At 34.2% G+C, this 20,154-nt stretch overlaps 2 protein-coding genes across 2 annotated transcripts in view; both read left to right on the forward strand.

Moving 5' to 3' along the window:
- LOC123205484 (ferredoxin-dependent glutamate synthase, chloroplastic) overlaps window positions 1–20,154 on the forward strand; it is a 34,888-nt gene that overhangs the window by 4,463 nt on the left and 10,271 nt on the right. The window contains exons 3-13 of the mRNA XM_044622441.1: window positions 910–1,352; window positions 1,452–1,583; window positions 3,362–3,460; window positions 4,725–4,795; window positions 5,581–5,677; window positions 7,110–7,202; window positions 8,806–8,951; window positions 14,536–14,695; window positions 15,635–15,745; window positions 15,871–16,086; window positions 16,723–16,880. Of these exons, the coding sequence (XP_044478376.1) occupies window positions 910–1,352; window positions 1,452–1,583; window positions 3,362–3,460; window positions 4,725–4,795; window positions 5,581–5,677; window positions 7,110–7,202; window positions 8,806–8,951; window positions 14,536–14,695; window positions 15,635–15,745; window positions 15,871–16,086; window positions 16,723–16,880 (1,726 nt within the window). The remainder of the gene's footprint in view (window positions 1–909; window positions 1,353–1,451; window positions 1,584–3,361; window positions 3,461–4,724; window positions 4,796–5,580; window positions 5,678–7,109; window positions 7,203–8,805; window positions 8,952–14,535; window positions 14,696–15,634; window positions 15,746–15,870; window positions 16,087–16,722; window positions 16,881–20,154) is intronic.
- On the forward strand, window positions 9,489–11,146 carry LOC123205485. The gene is made up of 2 exons (XM_044622442.1): window positions 9,489–10,735; window positions 11,033–11,146. The coding sequence occupies exons 1-2, from the start codon at window positions 9,772–9,774 to the stop codon at window positions 11,065–11,067; spliced, it is 999 nt and encodes a 332-aa protein (XP_044478377.1). The 5' UTR covers window positions 9,489–9,771; the 3' UTR covers window positions 11,068–11,146.

Here is a 20,154-nt window from a genome sequence, read left to right on the forward strand (position 1 = left end):
TTTTCAATACGGGATCCAAGTCCTATACTTTGCACATGGAATCCTAACAATGTGAAATCCAATGGACATTAATTTTTAGTGGGCTGGTGGTAATTTATAACCTTTTCGGTAGGAGAATAGCTAAGAAAAAGACATCTAAGTTCCAGTTTGGTTCTACTGTTGCCAGGAATACAGAAAAATGGTGAACACACAAATCCATCTGGATGAAGTTGTTCCCAAAGCCTTTTGTAGTGAATTTCTCATTCTTATGGAATTAAAGTAACAGTCAGCATGACAACCCTACAACCTTTTAGCTGGACTTTAGTAAATTCAGTGATGTGCTAAAACCTTTTGTCTGATATTGGGCCAACACTCAGTAGGATATACTTTAGCTAGGAGCAGATGCTTGGAGCTCCTCAACTATTTGTTCTGGTTTTCTGCAACCATATTAGTGCCAGTACTTCGGTATAATGATGTATTGTCCAGTGCTGAAACAATTGATGATGTAAATTGTTTTCTGATGCATGGTTTACTTTGTATGACTGAAGTTGCTTGTAGCTCTTTTTTTTTTTTTGTGTGCTGTGTTGTGTTGGAAACTTGTACCATTATTCTTCAGTCATTTTGTTATTGTAAATCCTTTATTTTTGTTTGGTTAAGGTTGCTCTTTCTTTCTTGTCTTTAGGATATTGAACCTGTTCAGAAACTAGTGGCTGCTATCTTGTAGCTTATCTAAAAATAATTTTCCAGAGAGTTTCTCTTTATGATACTAATTGTAGACAGGGAAGACTGTATCTTAACAGCATAGATCTTTATCTTATCCTTGTGCTTTTATTTACTCTTATGCAATACATTAGGTTACTCCCACTGTGATCTATTATGTTCTTTTTATATTTAACCTCTCTTTTGACCATTAGTTCTTTTTTTCCATAGTCATTTTAAATACTTTTAAACAAGAGGGTCTTGAGGTGCTTGGATGGAGATCAGTTCCTGTAAATATGTCTGTAGTTGGTTACTATGCAAAAGAAACCATGCCAAATGTAGAACAGGTGTTTGTTAAAGTCATTAAAGAAGAGAATATTGAAGATATTGAGCGGGAACTGTACATCTGTCGTAAATTGATAGAAAGAGCAGCAACATTGGAAAATTGGGGAAATGAGCTCTATTTTTGTTCTCTGTCAAATCAAACAATTGTTTACAAGGGCATGCTTCGTTCAGAAGTTCTGGGGTTATTTTATACTGACCTTCAGAGTGACTTTTATAAAACCCCTTTTGCTATTTATCACCGAAGGTATAGCACAAATACTAGCCCCAGATGGCCTCTTGCTCAACCTATGCGGTTACTTGGTCATAATGGAGAGATAAATACCATACAGGTATTATTTGTATAAAGTAACTTGCCTGTATTGATATGATGTTCTTTGCATTTAGTTGCATGTAATCAATATGTACCAGTTGCTGAAATATTTATGCAGGGGAACTTGAACTGGATGCGATCTCGGGAGGCCTCATTGAAGTCTGCTGTTTGGCAAGGTCGTGAAAATGAAATTCGTCCTTTTGGAAACCCAAAGGTGTCAGACTCTGCAAATCTTGATAGTGCAGCAGAAGTATGTCTCACTTTCAATATTTACATGGTTTCCATTGTGTTTTTAGCAGGAGTCTATTTTTATTATTAATAATTTCATTTTTACAGATGATGCATTTGAAATGTATCACAGGAAAGCAAAAGGAAAAAGAAATTGAAATCCTTAATGATTTGAAATCTTTCTTGGCTGGAGTCTTAATTGCGTTCTTGTTGCTATATTAATGCCACATTTGTAAATTATTTCTTATAAAAACACAACAAAAAAGTTAACCCTATTTATATCTGTGAATGACGTTGGCAACGGTTGTTTTGACTTGTATGACTTTTTTATGAGTACTATCGGAGATTTGCAATTTTCTTAAAAAAGATGATTCAGCAAGCTTTCAGAGAGCTTTGATGGCAACTATGTTCTTGCTGCTGTCCTGATGTTTTAGTTCTTTGTCTTGTTTTATAGTTGATCTTTATTCCTATGCATGCATATGCATGTGTCTTAGAAAGATTCTTTTTGTCTTTATCTGCATCCAACTCTCTTATCGCCTGTTTTAGAAATTTCCCCTTTTGAGGACTCGCTTGAGGACTGCAAAGCATTGTTGTGGCCTTGTTAAATAAATTCTTTTGTACATTTTCAAGAACCTTTCTTCAAAGCACCAAGCTCATTAGGGACAAAGTTCTTGGATGGGATGTTTTCATATAGAATATTTAAGAGGTTTTGTGATAATGGTGAAAGAGGAATTTATAGCCTTTTAGTTTAATTTGAATACATCATAGTTTGAGTGTTCTATTGCTGTTTTATGTTTTATTTGCTTATGATTAATATGCGGAAGTTTTAAAGATTTAAATCAATTGGCTGGGTTGGATGTAAAAACAAGTTTATCTAGACATCTTTTTGAAAAGAATACATCATATCGTGAATTTAGACCCTGAATTAAATTTTTTTATGAAGCAACACTTCCATTTCTCTTTTGTTTATGGAGGAGTATTGCAACTCTTTTGCCACTTACTTTTTTTTCTATAATACAGCTCTTAGTTGGCTGTTTAATAAATTCTTGGCTTGAGATAGGTAGATTTGCTGTTTAATTTCATTTTGTGTCTTGTCTTGAAGACTATCAAGGTTTTCGCTATCTGATCAGTTTTGCATTCATATTAGCTTATAAATTAGTTTTCTTATTTTTCTTTGGGGAGGCTGGTATATCTCCTTTTTTTTTTTTTTTCTTTTTTGTTTGGACCAAGAGAGATAAGTTGAAGTGTTATAAAGTTGTAAGAGAATTTGAGAGAGTGCTACCATGGTAGTTGGTAAGGTAGCTGATCTGGTTGAAAGTGTCATGAACTTTAGGTTTTCCTTGTGTTGTAAGTTGAAACTTTGTAAGATATTGTCCCCGCAAGATTTGAAAAGTTTCTTGCATCTTAGAGCAGGACACTTTTATTGATAGAGTAAACAAACTGTTTTGACAAGAGGACTCTCTACTCCAATTTTAATCCTTTTTCAGTTTACAATTCAGTGAAATCAACGTCAAACATAATAAGGAATTTATTTTTCTACTTGAAAATAATTAATGTTCTTATAGGGGCACTTGGGCAGTGGAAATTGCTATGTGGTGGATATCGTAGTTACCACATTATGCTTGTTGGTGGATGACTTTAATTGCAGTCTGTTTTTTTTCATGAGTTATTCTTTTCTTTATGTCCTTTAAGTGAATCCTCTACCAGAAATGTTTCCATGATTCATCGGTTCGCTTGGTCACTTTTCAATCAATAGATTGTTCAGATAATTTGATTAATTTTCTTCCTTACTTTGTCCAGTTGTTACTAAGAAGTGGCCGAACTCCAGAGGAGGCTCTAATGATTCTTGTCCCAGAGGCATACAAAAACCACCCCACTTTGATGATTAAATATCCTGAGGTATTCTGTGTTAACAATTTTGTTGTGAGGAGCTTCTAAGATTTTTGTTTGAAAATTTTCTATTTTGCATATTAATTTCTCCTTCCATTTATCAAGATATATTGATTCTTTCTTCTTATTTTTAGAAGTGACTAATTATGGTGATTACAAATGATTCTGGTTCATTTCATATCTCTTTGTTGCTTCATCCTTGAAAAAACAAAAATTAAAAATAAACTGGTTGAAGTCAGCATACTGATTTTGGTTTCAGTCAATTAAAGTCTTCTGGCTCTATGCACTTTTTGGGTCTTAAATTCTTTTACAGCATAGGCCATTGTATTTGTGTTGTTGCTTTCAATCTATGATTTTCTTTGTTTGCTTTCCTACTTTTTGTTTCCATATAGTTCTTTTAACTTTTAATTAATGTGCACCATTCAATGTATATGATCAACACTCTTCCACTTGTTACTTTTAATGAATTTATTTGATAGATTGTAAATTAAGGTACAACTTAGTCATGAAATGTTAAAAAAAAGAACACAAGTATTTTTGTTCAGTTTGGAGATATTAAGTAGGAACTTGCAATTATGCTTTATAGACAAATTGGTATTATGCATTATATATGTTATAAAAAAATAAGAGCAAAAAATGCTGATATGTATCTTTAAAAAATAGAGAAACATCCTAATTAATAAATGATAAAATCAATATTTTGAAAACTAAAAGATAAAAAACAAAATTACTAAAAAAAAAAAAATTGAAAAGCTGACATCTTTTCTCTTTTTATTTCTATTTATTTGATTTGAATGTTTTTAAATTTATTTAATAAAAATGGTTGTCCTTTCTCTATTTTAAATATGCAATTTTTTGTATTTTTTAACAATTTTAAAAGTGGTTTTCTATTTTAATTTTATTGTATTATTTTATGGTTATTTTTGTTTTTATTGTTATTTTTAATATATAAACATTGAAATCAAACAAGTTTTCTTAATTTCTAACTTCTTTTTTCTTTTTGTTTCTCCAATCTTTTGTGATTTTCCTTAAGTTTTTTTTTTTTTTTTGAAAATTTGAAGATAAAAACCAAATAAATAACTTTGGGTTTTGAAGTATTTTTGTTATTTTCTGTTAAAGTTGACAGTAAATGAAGGCTAAATATCCCTAAATTTATCAAAATGAAACTTGTGTTCATCTTCTGTCATTTTATGAACAGGTTGTACCTAAATTTATTTAATTTAATTGATCATTGTGTGGCCAATACTGAAATTGTTTTTTTTTTTTCAATTAGGTAGTTGATTTTTATGACTATTACAAGGGTCAGATGGAAGCTTGGGATGGGCCTGCCTTACTTTTATTCAGGTAACAATATCAGTAGCATACTAATAGTTTTTTTCTGATATTATAAAATTGCAGAATACCAAAATCTGTGACAAGGATGGGATTTTTGTCATTCTTTTTTGGTAAAAAGTCATATTTGTTGAGAAAAAGGAAACAAAACTGGCCCTAATTGCAATTACAATTTTTGGTTGAGAAGAGCTGGAAAATTTGGAACTTGTGGTGAAAGGTGCCATCAGGATTAGTCAGTGGTTTAAGAGCAATGTAGTTATTGTCTGCTTTGATTAGTAACTAAATTTATTGAATGTACTTTAGTTGCAAAGTGAGACCTTTGGAATTAAGTATTGGCTAATTTTTTTTTTTAAATAATAAAACTATTTTAGAGTTTGACAGATCATGATACTGGCTCTTAGTTTAAGATGGCTGATTGAAATTAAAATAAACAATATTTGCTTTTGTTTATTTAATTTAACTAGTAAAAAAGGCAATATGATGAAACAACAAAATAACTTTATGATGAACTCCTCCTGGTGTGGTGTTATCTTCACATCCATGTGAAGTGAAATTGAATTTGTGGAAAATTGTAGCATGCTTTGGGCTGCCTTTAAGAATTTAAAAGTACATTTTATGTTACAAATAATCTGGAAAGTAGTTCATTCATAAAAGCATTTCTATTTCATATTTTTTGTGTCTCTGTTTCTTTTCTTTTCTCCCTGTTCTGATTATTGTTTTCTTTGAATCCTTGTTACTCCAATCCTTTTCAATTGATATCCTTTCTTCTGATACTTGTCTTTAATTCATCTGCACAGTGATGGAAAAACTGTTGGTGCTTGTCTCGATAGAAATGGACTTCGCCCTGCAAGATATTGGCGAACGATTGACAATGTTGTGTATGTTGCATCTGAGGTGTGTTATTTATCTTTAACTATTTGTTGTAACTCATCTTTAAAAAATCAGCATAGGGTTTTGAATAGTTGATGCACAACTTTCCCAAGCATATTATAACTAATTAATTGACTAAGTGAAACTTTTTTCCCTGACACTTTTGGGCTAATAGCTGAAAATCTCATTGGAAAAAATGCAGAATTGTATCCTCAGACAATCTGAAAACATGAAATTTGGTTGACTACTTAGAGATGGAAAACAAAAAATTATCATATATGAACAGATCAGATGGATCAAATCCCATAAGCTTGTTCAATTCAAGGTCAAGTAATTACATATTTATGGTATACACTACAGGAACAATCAAATATTAATAGGAGAGTCCCAGGACAGCACGATAAGTTTCACTACGGTAAATTTTAAATTATTTAAGTTATAATTTTAATAGCTTCAATCATAAGAGGAAAAAAATTTCTTGTGAAACAAAGCCAAATCAGCAAATTACCCCGGCTTGTTAGTTCATTTCTAAAGCATAAAAGTAGAGAAATGCGGAGAAACAGAAGGGAAGAAGAGAAGTTTGAAAGAGACAAGAACATAAATTAGATAGGAAATAATTAGAAGAAAAAGGAAGCAGCTAGAGAGAGATTGAGAAGAAAATTGTTCAAACATCATGTCATTTCAGTGGGCAATATATTCTCCAAGGGTGGTAAAAGAGACACCCTTTTTTAGTGTTCAAGTCCTGAACAAAAAGGGAATAAAGTCCCCTTCAAATAAGTAAAAATCTCATTAAAATAAGAAAAGTAATAGTTGGGAAACTAAATGTCTTCTAAAGTGGTAATGATCCAATTCAAATAAGTAGGAACCTTAAATCAAAAATTAAAATAATTAGATAGATAAATAATAAGCTTTTGGGTCTACTTTAAGTGGGAAATGGACTATGGAACTATTCAAATCTGGTTGTGGGTAGAGTTGAGAAAATATTGGAGTGTCTAAAGAGAGTCTGTCTGTCTACAGGTGGGAGACTTAGGTTGCATTTACTATATGTTAATTTATTGAAATTTGAAGATAATTGGATGGTTTAAAATCTGAATAAAAGAAAATGACTAGATCTGATATGTTTTTTTTTTTTTTTTTTGGGGGTAGGTTCTAGATCTGATATGTTTATTGTTTAGTTTTGATGATCTGATTAAAATTTAACATTTTGATATGTTCTTATTTCCTATGGGTAAAAAAATTAGTGATCTTTAGGTTTTGGGTTTTGCATTGTTTGTTCTGTACAATTCTAGTAAATTTTTATGTTAGTAGTATTTTTTTTAATCTCCTAATGGATTATTTCTTTATTTAATGTGGTTGATGAGGTTTCTGTATTCATGTCCTGTCTTGAACATCTTGAAGCTGTTGCTGTTCTATGTTTGTTTTGCATTATCTAACAGTAATTCCTTGTGCTATCTAGGTTGGTGTTGTACCAGTTGATGATGCAAAAGTTACCATGAAAGGCCGGCTAGGTCCTGGAATGATGATAGCTGTTGATTTACAGAGTGGTCAGGTTTGTGCAGCTATTTCTCTTGGTGTAACTAAGTGCATACTCTTCTGGGAAAATATTTTATATTCATTAATTTTCAACCATTAATATATCATTTACCTATTATCATTTGTCTTAAAATTATAAATACATATCATATAGGAATAAATTGTTACCATTAATCATGACAGAGAGTTCCTCTGTGTTGTTATGAATAATATTTTCATCATTTACATATTTCATTTTTTTAAAGTAGAAACATACTATATCATTGACTGAATTAATTACGAAAGAGTGAACAAGTTGTCAACAGAAGTAAAGAGCCATCTAAAGGAAACACAAATTAGTTAAAATTCTGTATTGTATAGATTGATCAACTTGAACATTAATGCCTGTAGTATGAAATTAACCCAAAACCCTTTCTAGTCTAAGTTTATAAAGAAAAAAGAAGTATCTTGAAAGTTTTTTGAGACTGATGCCCAAAAGGAAGTATGGCAATTTTATCCCACAAAATAATTTTGTTATTTACACATCCATCTTCAAAGATTGTTTTGTTATTTTCTTGCCAAAGCAGCCAAAAAGTAGCTAAAATAACAGAATTCCACAAGACTTTGGCCGTATCTCCCTATGAAAGTAAAAGTGTGTTACGAAAGAAAATCACTACTAGGGGCTGGAATGACTGACTTAAAATTTTCTGCCTGGAGAAGTTTTACTTGTAATAATTAAGAAAAGGATACAATGCAAAAAGAGTCAAATCAGAAGATGCCATATTCCTTTTGCACAAAACATAATCGGAAGGGAACAGATACCAATTAGGAAACCTTTGAACATCACGTTTAATCATTTTTACAAGAGAGATGGTTTGTCGTAAAAATCTTGACTTACAACGCACTGGGTTCCAAATCATGTGGGCCGGTTGAAAAGGCTGAGAATCTCATCACTGACTAACCGATTGAGGGAGGATTCACATGAAAACATTGTAGAAGGGTTGAGCTTTCAAACTGTTTCCTCTCTCAGCTCAATAAGGGATAATTGGTCCACCAAAGTGAAGAGGCTTATGATTCTTGATTGTCCTTCAATCTGCTCAGTCTTCTATCAGTTACTCATTTTATTCACTAGCTGGTTTGCAAAAATTCTAAAAAAGTTAACCATTCTGATGCAAATTTAATGCTGATTAGGATAGTTGACCTTTGTGGGCCTTTTTCTGTTGGCTTGAAACAAATTTCAGTGGTGTTTAAGTATTGTACATGTACTACCTTTCTTTGAAGTTCAGACAAGGTCTCTTGACTATATCTGAAATTGTCAATATTAACAATCTTTTGTCTATTGGTATGATATTTCGTTTACATTCCTGTTGTGTTTATGAGGTTGTTGTCTGCTTTCAGGATGAAAACAAGATGGAAGTGATTATTTATACATGCTCCTTTGATGTGAATTCTACCTTCTGAAATATACAAATAACAGATCATGTGATATTAGGGGTCTTTTGTTTGACTTTTTTTTGTTGTATTTAAATTCTCTTCTTGACTTCTTTTCTTAAAATGATGTTCTTTAGTTCAGAAAGGATGCAATCACTCCTGCGCTTGCATTAAATTTTTATTTTATGTCTAAAACTTGTTATATGAAGGTTTACGAGAATACTGAGGTTAAAAAGCGAGTAGCTGCATTAAATCCCTATGGAAAGTGGCTCAGTGAAAAGATGCGATCCTTGAAGCCTGTAAACTTCCTTTCAATGACAGTTTTGGACAATGAATCAATCTTAAGACATCAACAGTAAGTATTTTTATTTGTATTGAATTTTAATTGAATGGGTTCTGCGCACTGGTGAATCTGGATGGTTTCTTTCTTTATAATTTTTATTTATTTTTTTTATAAGCAGTAGAAAAGATGAAACATAATAGGAAAGAAGGAAAAAGTTATAAGTTTTGGTGTCCACAGCTTAAGCAAAAAATTTTATTAAGATCAGTATCTTGTTTATGTGAAAATCAATCTACACAATCTGTAACTCTGTGTAGATTGATAATGAGAACACTTTTCTGACTGCTGCAAAAGCAGCTGTCTGGACCTATAGTTTAAGAAACAACCCATTCCCAGTTCAGATGAAGTAAGAAAAATGATGTATCTTGAAACTCTTTAAGACATACTCTAGAAAATTCAGTGTTTTGAAATTAAATTTCAACCCTTTTGACAATGGAAGTCTTAAGATGCACAAATCAAAATTTATTCTACAAGCACTAACAAACTCTCTCTTTTTCTTTTAAAAACATGTTTGTTTTTTCTTATCAACTCATTCAAATGATATCTGTTGAAGAAGATAGTTGACCAGATCTCATGTTTTTAGGAAAAGATATGACAGAAATTTACTTGCTATTTTAGTTCTTTCCATAATAGAATAGATTAGCATAAATTGTGTAATTAGCCTTTTATACACCTAGAAGTTAGGCATCTAGTTTTCTATTTAAACCAGATTGTAAAATGTAAACAGAGTATATACAATTTTACTTTACCTTTCTCCAAGTTAACATGGTATCAGAGCTAGGTTCTCAACTCTGAGATCTAGGCTGTTTGTTCTTTTATTTTTTGAGACCCCACAATGACAACCAACCCAGAAAACCAGTCAAATCAAACCGATCAACATACTGTCCGAATCTCCAATTTAAAACTTAATGGAGACAATTTTCATCGCTGGTCACTATCTGTCCGCTTGTATATTCGCGGAAGGGGAAAGATTGGGTATTTGACCGGTGAAAAGAAGGAACCAGACAGGAAGGATGCAGAATATGCAACTTGGGAGGCAGAAAACTCAATGGTTATGGCGTGGCTTACCAACTCTATGGAGGAAGATATAAGCGCAACCTACTTAGGATATTCAACAGCCAAAGAGTTGTGGGATAACTTGACAGAAATGTACTCAGATCTGGGAAATCAATCTCAGATCTATGAGTTGCAGCTGAAACTTGGAGAATTAAAGCAAGGAAATGAGACTGTGACAAAGTATTTCTCAGCAATGAAGAGGTTATGGCAGGAGCTGGATATTTTTAAAGACTATACTTGGAAGGATCCTTCTGATGCAGCTCATTATCAGAAGGAAGTGGATAATTCTAGAGTATATTCCTTTTTGGCAGGTTTGAATGTAGAGTTTGATGAAGTTAGGAGTCGCATTATAGGCAGACGTCCCTTATCTTCTCTAAATGAGGTGTTTGCAGAAGTTAGAAGGGAGGAGAGTAGACGGTCTGTTATGTTAGGGAAAAAGGAGCCAGTACCTGCTTCTATTGAAACTTCAGCCCTGGTTTCACAAGAAAATACGGCTCTTAAAGCTGCTGCTCGCAAACCAGAAGATAAGAAGAAAGTCTGGTGTGACTACTGTCACCGTCCTCGCCATACAAGAGAGACATGCTGGAAATTAAATGGCAAACCAGAAAATTGGAAGGCGAGGGAGAGGAGTTTCCCTAATGCAAATTCAGCAGAACAAGTGTCTCTCACAAAGGAACAGATAGATCAGCTCCTGAAACTAGTAAACCATTCATCAACTCCTAACTGCTCTCTTGTCCACACAGGTAATTTATCTACCAGTTTTTTGAGTCTCACCGATCACACACCTTGGATCATTGATTCAGGTGCTTCCGATCACATGACAAGCATGTCTTCTCTATTCCACACATACATTCCATGTCCTGGTAACAAAAAGGTCAGACTTGCTGATGGTAGCTTCACTCCTATAGCAGGGAAAGGATCTGTTAAAATCTCTAACGCTATCACCTTAGAATCTGTCTTGTAATTTACTGTCAGTCAGCAAGCTATCAAGAAACTCCAATTGTTTAGTCATTTTCTCACCTCAAAAATGTGTTTTTCAGGACAGGAACTTGGGGAAGGAGATTGGCAGTGCTAGAGAAGATGGTGGGCTCTATTATTTTGGAGGAAAAGATCAAGCAGTAGGGTTATCTTCTGATGTAAACTCTCTCTCAATTAGAGAACAAATAATGACTTGGCATTATAGGTTAGGTCACCCTAGTTTTCCTTATTTAAAGCATTTATTTCCTGTTTTGTTCCAGAAATTAAAAAATCAGTACTTGCATTGTGATATATGTTCATTCTCTAAGAGTACCCGACAGTTATACAACTCAAAACCATATAGGGCTTCAAAACCTTTCTATTTGATTCATAGTGATGTTTGGGGGCCTTGTAACATCACTTCTTTATCTGGCAAAAGGTGGTTTGTGACTTTTATTGATGACCACACTAGACTATGTTGGGTGTATCTAATGAAACAAAAATCAGAAGTTCAACAATTGTTCAAAATATTTTATAATATGGTTGAAACACAATTTCAAACCAAAATTAGTATTCTAAGAACCGATAATGGTAAAGAATACTTCAATCAAATTTTAGGACAATTTTTACTTGAAAAAGGCATTCAACATCAATCTTCATGTGGTCATACACCTCAACAGAATGGGGTTGCAGAAAGAAAAAACAAACACCTTCTTGAGGTTAGTAGGGCCCTCATGCTAGCTATGAATGTTCCACATTATTTATGGGGAGATGCAGTTCTAACAGCTGCATATTTGATTAATAGAGTTCCCTCTAGAGTCCTAAATCATAGAACTCCCTTGAGTTGTTTAAAGGAATTCTATCCAGACAATAGATTGCACTCAAATTTACCTCTAAAAGTTTTTGGTTGTACAGTGTTCGTGCATATTACAGATGTGGGTAGATCAAAACTTGCTCCTAAGGCTGAAAAATGTGTTTTCATAGGCTATGCAACTAACCAAAAAGGATACAAAGTGTTTAATCCTAAAACTAAGAAAATACAGGTTAGTATGGATGTTGTATTTCTTGAACAACAACCATTTTTTGAAAATCATCTTCAGGGGGAGAAGTATAACAGGGTGTTTGAAGATGAAGCTGCACAGATTGGAACAAGAAGTTTCCAGGATCAGACCAGTACTGGTGCTAGCTCACCTGTGCCTTATCTTCCTCATCTCCCTAGTGTTTTGGATAAACCCATAGAAATAAACCCTACAGATCAGACCATTTCTCTGAGTCAAAATTTGCCAACTACAGGGGGAGATACAACATCACAGGTACTAAACGAGGACCCTACAACCGAGATACAGGTTTACACCAGAAGGAGACATCAAAATAATAGAGACCATCCTTCAACTCAAGGCCAAAGTCAATCAGCTAACCCCATGGAACCTAGTCTGGAGCTACACAACACAGGTAATCCCTCTATTACTATTGAACCAAATTTTTCCTCTCAAACTAATTCTGGTCCAACAGTTACAGAGTCAAATACAGAGCACAATACCAGAGTTTTTGACACAGATCTGGACATTCCAATTGCTATTAGGAAAGGTGTTAGATCATGTACTAATCATCCTATAGCCAAATACATGTCATACCACAAACTGTCTAGTGAACATAAAGCATTTACCTCAAAAATTTCTCATCTTTCTATTCCTAGAAACATACAAGAGGCGTTAGAGTGTCCTAAGTGGAAAGAGGCAGTCATGGAGGAAATGAATGCACTAGTGAAGAATAACACATGGGAAAGTGTTGTATTGCCCAGAGAAAAAAAGGCAGTGGGATGCAAGTGGGTATTCACTGTCAAATGTAAAGCTGACGGGTCCATAGAGAGATATAAAGCACGTTTGGTAGCTAAAGGATTTACACAAACACATGGTCTTGATTATCAAGAGACTTTTGCACCTGTGGCTAAGGTAAACTCAATTCGAATCCTATTTTCTTTAGCTGCAAATTTTGGATGGTCATTGCATCAACTAGATGTAAAAAATGCCTTCCTAAATGGTTATCTAGATGAAGAGGTTTTTATGGAACCACCACCAGGTTTTGAGCATTTAGTTGGCAGGGGGAGAGTATGTAAACTAATCAAGTCCATATATGGACTAAAACAATCACCAAGGGCTTGGTTTGAGAGATTTGGAGAAGTAGTAAGAAAACTAGGGTATAGACAAAGTCAGGGAGATCATACCCTATTTGTTAAACACTCTAGTGAGGGAAAACGAGCTGTCTTGATTGTGTATGTTGACGATATTATCCTAACAGGGGATGATGACAGTGAAATAGACAGACTTAAGAAGTTGCTGGCAAAGGAATTTGAAGTTAAAGACTTAGGAGAGGCGAAGTACTTCCTTGGCATGGAAATTACCAGATCAGAACATGGGATTTCAGTATGCCAAAGGAAATATGTACTAGATCTTTTGGGTGAAACAGGAATGCTTGGTTGTAGGGCTGCTGAAACTCCTATGGAACCTAATCTGAAAGTGGAAGCATCTACACCTGAGGAACTAGTTGATAAGGAGCAATATCAAAAGTTGGTAGGGAAACTCATATACCTAGCTCATACACGACCTGACATTACCTTTGCTGTTGGAGTGGTAAGTCAGTTCATGCATTCACCAGGTCAGAAACACCATGAGGCAGTAGTGAGAATTTTGAGATACCTAAAGGGGACACCTGGTAAGGGTCTATTCTTTGCTAACAATGGACATTTTCAGGTTGACATCTACACAGATGCAGATTGGGCAGGAGACATAACAGATAGGAGATCAACATCTGGGTATTGCACCTTTGTGTGTGGGAATTTAGTTACATGGAGAAGCAAAAAACAGAATGTGGTGGCTAGGAGCAGTGCTGAAGCAGAATATAGAGCAGTAGCCCTAGGCATTTGTGAAGGTCTTTGGATGAGGCAGATATTAGAAGACCTAAATATCAAGTTAACTTCTCCAATTAAGCTATACTGCGACAACAAGTCTGCCATCGCTATAGCTCACAATCCAGTCCTGCATGACAGGACCAAACATGTGGAGATTGACAAGCACTTTATCAAGGAAAAAATTGACAAAGGGCAGATATGCATGACTTATTTGCCTACTGCACAACAAGTAGCAGACATTCTTACGAAGAGCCTTCCAAGAAGACAATTTGATGAGTTGGTGTCCAAGCTGGAAATGAGAGATATTTTCAAACCAGCTTGAGGGGGAGTGTTGAAGAAGATAGTTGACCAGATCTCATGTTTTTAGGAAAAGATATGACAGAAATTTACTTGCTATTTTAGTTCTTTCCATAATAGAATAGATTAGCATAAATTGTGTAATTAGCCTTTTATACACCTAGAAGTTAGACATCTAGTTTTCTATTTAAACCAGATTGTAAAATGTAAACAGAGTATATACAATTTTACTTTACCTTTCTCCAAGTTAACAATATCCAAGAATAATTACTTCCACCATGAGATGTGTTTCATTCATTTTTGCCTTGATGTACAAATTTGGTTTTGTTCTATTGAACTATCACATCTTGGTTCTCATTGTATGGAATATTGATGGATCAGGGCTTTTGGCTATTCTAGTGAGGATGTTCAAATGGTTATAGAGACTATGGCTTCCCAAGGGAAGGAGCCTACATTTTGCATGGGAGATGACATTCCATTGGCAGTGTTGTCTCAGAGGCCACATATGCTTTACGATTACTTTAAGCAACGATTTGCACAGGTTTGTTGAAATTATATTATCTTAAATGAAATTTTAGTGGATGTTATAATATTGGGCCTGGTTTTAAGTGGCATTATTTGAGTTTTGTTTGATTTTACTGGGTGCTTGATTTCCGCATTTTTTGAACTTTTACCTGTAATACCTTACATGACATTTTTTTCTTGCTTTGATTTCTGCACTCACTACTCTCTGATATAGTTAGTTACTGTGAAATGATGACAAGATCTAGGGTTGTGGAAGTCATAGTACTTAAACCTTTCCTAGTTTTCTTACTGAAAATGCCTCCTAACAAATAATGTGTCTGCAGAGTATACATGATTAATATGTAATTATTTATTTACTACTTATTTTAGTTATTATAGTTTGTAATGACTAAAGTTTACATTGACGTGCATTGTGTTATATGATATTGATAAACAATTCCTTGCAAGTCAACAAACTTAAATTTAATATCATTGGTATTATGTAGAATATAGGCACTACCGAGTTGTGCTAGCAAGTGAAACTTTGTTCTTCAACTCATGAGTTGCTTGCTTGGAAGCCCATTCCTAAATTTGCTTTGATAGGCTCCACTTAAGTGTCATTCAGTAATGAGATCATTGCATACAATACACTTGGCATCCTATGATCTGGAAAGACCAATAGCAATGTGAGATACATAAAATATGTGAAGCACTGGAGGTTGGATGTAGTAAGATTGCTTATGTATTAGCATTAGTGGACAATTAGATTTCCTTATGTTCTTCCAACAGGATATGCATTTGTTTGTGTACCTGCTGATTAGCAAGAAGACTTAATGAGTGAATTCTTTCAGAAAACTAGGTTGTGTTATTTGGGTGTTGTTATACTTTGAGAAAACTAGGTTGTGTTATTTGCTATTTCTTTTGTTTTATGAATAGGCTTGTTTTTTTTTAATGCCCATGCACTATGTGTGTTCAGGTTACAAATCCAGCCATTGACCCGCTTAGAGAAGGATTAGTTATGTCTCTTGAAGTTAATATTGGGAAACGAGGAAACATTTTGGAGGTTGGACCTGATAATGTTTGCCAGGTTCAATAGCATCTTCCTTTTCCTCTCAATCACATTTTCTGTTTATCATGCTTCTGATTGAAATCAATTAATGTCGTAGTTGGAATTATGTAATATTTATGGTTGCATTTCTTTAATCAAATCAGGTTAGTTTGTCTAGTCCCGTGCTAAATGAAGGAGAGCTTGAGTCGTTGCTGAAGGATCCTTTCTTGAAACCACGAGTCTTACCTATATTTTTTGATATACGAAAAGGAGTTGAGAATTCTTTGGTAAGGACACTCCACAGGCTTTGTGAAGCTGCTGATGAAGCTGTTCGAAACGGTTCCCAACTGCTTGTTCTGTCTGACCGTTCTGATGAGTTGGTAAGCTTCCTCTTAGTTTCTCAATATATTCATGTGGATTTTTTATGACATTCACTACTGAAACCTATTTAGAAATTGCTAATACTGTAAAAAGTAAGTTGCCTAGTTTTTGATTTCATAATCATAAAATGTCTCAGCGTTTGCTGCTGCATTTTTCATTACAACAAAATTTCTGTTTCCCGATCATTTTGCTGTATTAAGCTTTTTTCTGTCTTATTTCTAGTCAGTAGATTTGAGGATTTTGCTTTTATGTTCTTTTCTTGCATGTTGCTCCAAAAATTCAAATTAAATTGGTTAAATTTTTTAAATGTTAAATTTTATACTATTTTGAATGTGGTTAACATGCATCATTGTATAATTAAATCTGCTGCAGTAAATATATAAGCCTTACAAATGAAAGTTATAGTTTGGCTTAGTTCTTATTTCCACTCAAGTAGTGGCTTGTTGTTACACTTCTGGTTGCATTGATGGCTGCATACTTTAATTCTTCCTGTACAGGATGGAGTAAACAATTGTCCTTTTTACTTCCTTGGAAGCATGTGGATGATTGTTGAATTAAATTCTTGTACTCATATGTTCTTGAGGATGAACGTCTTGTTTCTCTGCTATTTCTTATTTATATTGTTTCTCTACCAGGAACCAACTCGACCTGCAATCCCTATTCTTCTTGCCGTAGGAGCTGTCCACCAGCATCTTATTCAGAATGGCCTGCGAATGTCAGCTTCGATTGTGGCAGACACTGCTCAGTGCTTCAGCACACATCAGTTTGCCTGTTTGATCGGATATGGGGCAAGGTTATTTCTTCATTCTAAAACTAATTAAACATTTGTTTCTCTTTGTTTGTTTTTATTCAAATTACCTCAAGTATTTAAATCATGCAGTGTGATCTTTATATCTCAAAATTTTGTATTAGGGTAATTTCATGTGACCTTCCATGAGGTTGGGGAAAGTTTTAATTAGATTCAAAAGTTTTTAAATTGGAAGGAGCCTCTCCTTAAATTCATTAAATAAGAAGTATTGGCATATATTATAGGAGTAACAATGTTATTAAGGATGAAAATTTTATATTATTAATGGCCTTGTGGGGAGGTCTCCTTGCTGTTTAAGTGGTTGTTTGTGAGAACCTAAAAAATCGGTATTAAAGTGCTCACGATTTTGAGGATGGAAAGAGTCGATAATGAAGGATGATCGTGGATTGTGGAGGTTCGTCCGACGATTGTGAAAGCAAGGAAGACTCAAACAATGACTATGAATGGAAGTCATAGATTGTTCTTATGGTGGAGAAAGATGATTTGGATGATAATGACATCCTAATCGTATTCGAAGAGGAAATAGAGGGTTGAGATAGAAAATTTCGATGACAAGGAGAAGAATAAATCAGATGTGTTTGACATTTAATTGACAAAAATGAAGATTGGTCTATACTGGACAAGAGAATGAGACGAGAAAGAAGAAGATTCAGAAACCCATTTACCTAATTCCAAGCCTAACTCATTAAACCCAAATATATTACAATTAAACCCACCACAAATATTATGCCCCTATCTAAACAACTGCTAACTCACTCTTTCTCATCTATTCAAGACAACCCAAACTCAATTAAATCCAATAATACCCACATTCAATCAAATCAACCCATACAATAATAATTCAAGCCCAAGCTAGAACCAAAACCCAATTGACTCACACCAGCCCACATATCACATACAACCACCCAAACCAATATCAACCCATCCCCCTTATCCCTAACTAGACCTATCCTAACCCGAACCCATACAATTCAACCCAACCTCATTACATAATTAACTCCAACCAAGCTAACCAAGCCCAACCCAAACACTTATTACCCAATACGACCCAAATTCAATTCAATTCAAGTCAAACCCAACTCACACTTACTTCGTTCAATTATTCTGAAATACTAGTTCAATACTCAAGCTTTCACTACTTCACCTCCACTCTCCACTCTGGTGGACAAGAAGGGAACATATTTAATTGGGATAGGAGTTTTTGACAAAAACGTAGTAGATTTTGATGATCAAAACGGGGACATTGGCCATGAGTCGACAACTTCTGATGATTCTATAAATTAGTTGGTACGCCAAAAGGGTGAATTGATAGAATTTGGTGACAATGAACTGCCAAAAATTATTTAGTCAACACAAATGATGAAAATTGAGATGATCATTGGAGGGGACCTTGGTGTGTTTCTTTTGTTGTGAGAAAAATGAGAAAAAAAATTAAATTAGGATTGAGTGCAATAGAAGCCGAAGGAAAAAATGGGAATATTTATGAGACCAAACTTGATTAGGAAACTCGACCCAATTAGAATTAGGAATGCAATTTTTTTTTACACCCTAGTCCATCTAAACACACCCTTTTTATTTCAAACAATTTGCCCACAAACCAAATAATTCATTCATCCAACCCAATTCACTCAAACAAACCCTAACCCAACAACCCAACCCAAATTTGAGTTTCTAAGCCCAATTTTTTTTTTTGAACATTCCAAACTAAAGCAGCCTAACTCAAATTCAATTAAATAAAACTCACTTGACCTAATTCACACACAAACCTGCATAGGCCAATTCCATAAACAAATCTAACCCATATTCCTTGAATCTCACATAACCTAGTTACAAAAATGATTCAAACTCACATTTACCTACCCAAACTGTTGAGTTGTATATAGTTATTGTTGAATTGTATACAACTATAAAAGGATTAAAATCAAACTATACTAAGATTAGAATCTGTAAAATAGGAAATTAGTTTATTGTGCTTCCAATTATAGCTTATTGTAACAGTGTATTAGGATGTATTCTATTAACTATCAAATATACAAGAATTATTCAAACCAATATTTCACATGGTATCAAAGCTAGAAAGTCAAAAACCCTAATTCTTTTTCGGCAAAGCTCAAACAAACCAAGCAAAATCATCCAAATAATTCTAATCCAACCTAGTCCAACACCTCAAATCATTTTAACTCAAATTGTTGGGTCTCGGGTTTATATTCCATGCAAGAGGAAGGCCTAAATGAACAACGAAAAGGGAGACAAGGAAATGAGTAAACCTAGCAGCTTGAAACTCAAATAGGTGGCAAGTTTACAAGAATCAGTACAGCCAACTATAGTGAAGCAATAAGACACTTTTGTGAGAGGTTTGTTAGTTGAGAGCAACAAAAAGGAGGAAACGTAGACTAAGGAGTCAGGTGAATTTTGGAAGAAAATAGAGCAGGTTAGAAGGGAGAGAAAGGGCCTCTCGAAGAGCTTAGGAACTGCTGCTGTGAGTTGTGTTGTTTTGGTGTACGATAGCTTTATCTGTTTTGGATATTACTGTGCAATTGTTGAATTTGAACTTTTGCAATTAGCTTCTACAGTGGTATGAACTTGTAAAGATGTAACTTTTGTAATATGATGAATGAATGAAGCCTTTTGTTGATATGTACTGATTGTTAATTCATAGTTAAACTTGGAAATGTTTGAATGAGTCGTGGAGAACGAAGAATAATGCAATAGCAGAAGATATACAATATTAAAAGTAAAACTTTGTTGCAGAAAGTTTGTTTACATTATCTTAGGATTGCAATACATTTACTGGAATCTTCATCATTTTAGAGAGCTGTTGCCGGATTCTACCCAGGTACCTAACACAAATCCCTTTGTGTACAATCCGTTTCCTTCTCCAAATCAACCGATTTTCTTTGCACTACTTAGGCAACCCTCACATCATTCTACCACGTCAGTCAAGTCCACATTCAAATCCTCAAAATCCCATAAACTCACCACCCCTCTCCATCACACTATCCTGAACAAACATCTATTTTCTTATCAACAACAATCATAATAGTTCCCAAAATTTTATTGTAACCTTAATGACAATCTAGACAAGCCATCACACAATGGTTGAAGGTCTTGTACTTTGGGGAGTCATACATATCCATATTGGCAAAATTGTCATTGCCTCATGTAACAATTTCAACATCTTGTGGTACTTCACTAAGGAAGAGACAACTTATTATGGCCCATGTCTTCGTCTTTTTGAACACCCACATTTGGATATCAG

This window comes from Mangifera indica, unplaced genomic scaffold (assembly GCF_011075055.1).
Source record: "Mangifera indica cultivar Alphonso unplaced genomic scaffold, CATAS_Mindica_2.1 Un_0007, whole genome shotgun sequence".
NCBI classification, from domain to species: domain Eukaryota; kingdom Viridiplantae; phylum Streptophyta; class Magnoliopsida; order Sapindales; family Anacardiaceae; genus Mangifera; species Mangifera indica.

Coding starts and splice junctions, on each gene's coding strand:
- LOC123205485 (XM_044622442.1), top strand. CDS start 9,772: ATGACAACCAACCCAGAAAACCAGTCAAATCAAACCGATCAACATACT. Junction 10,736..11,032: donor CTGCTCTCTTGTCCACACAG/GTAATTTATCTA, acceptor TGTGTTTTTCAG/GACAGGAACTTGGGGAAGGA.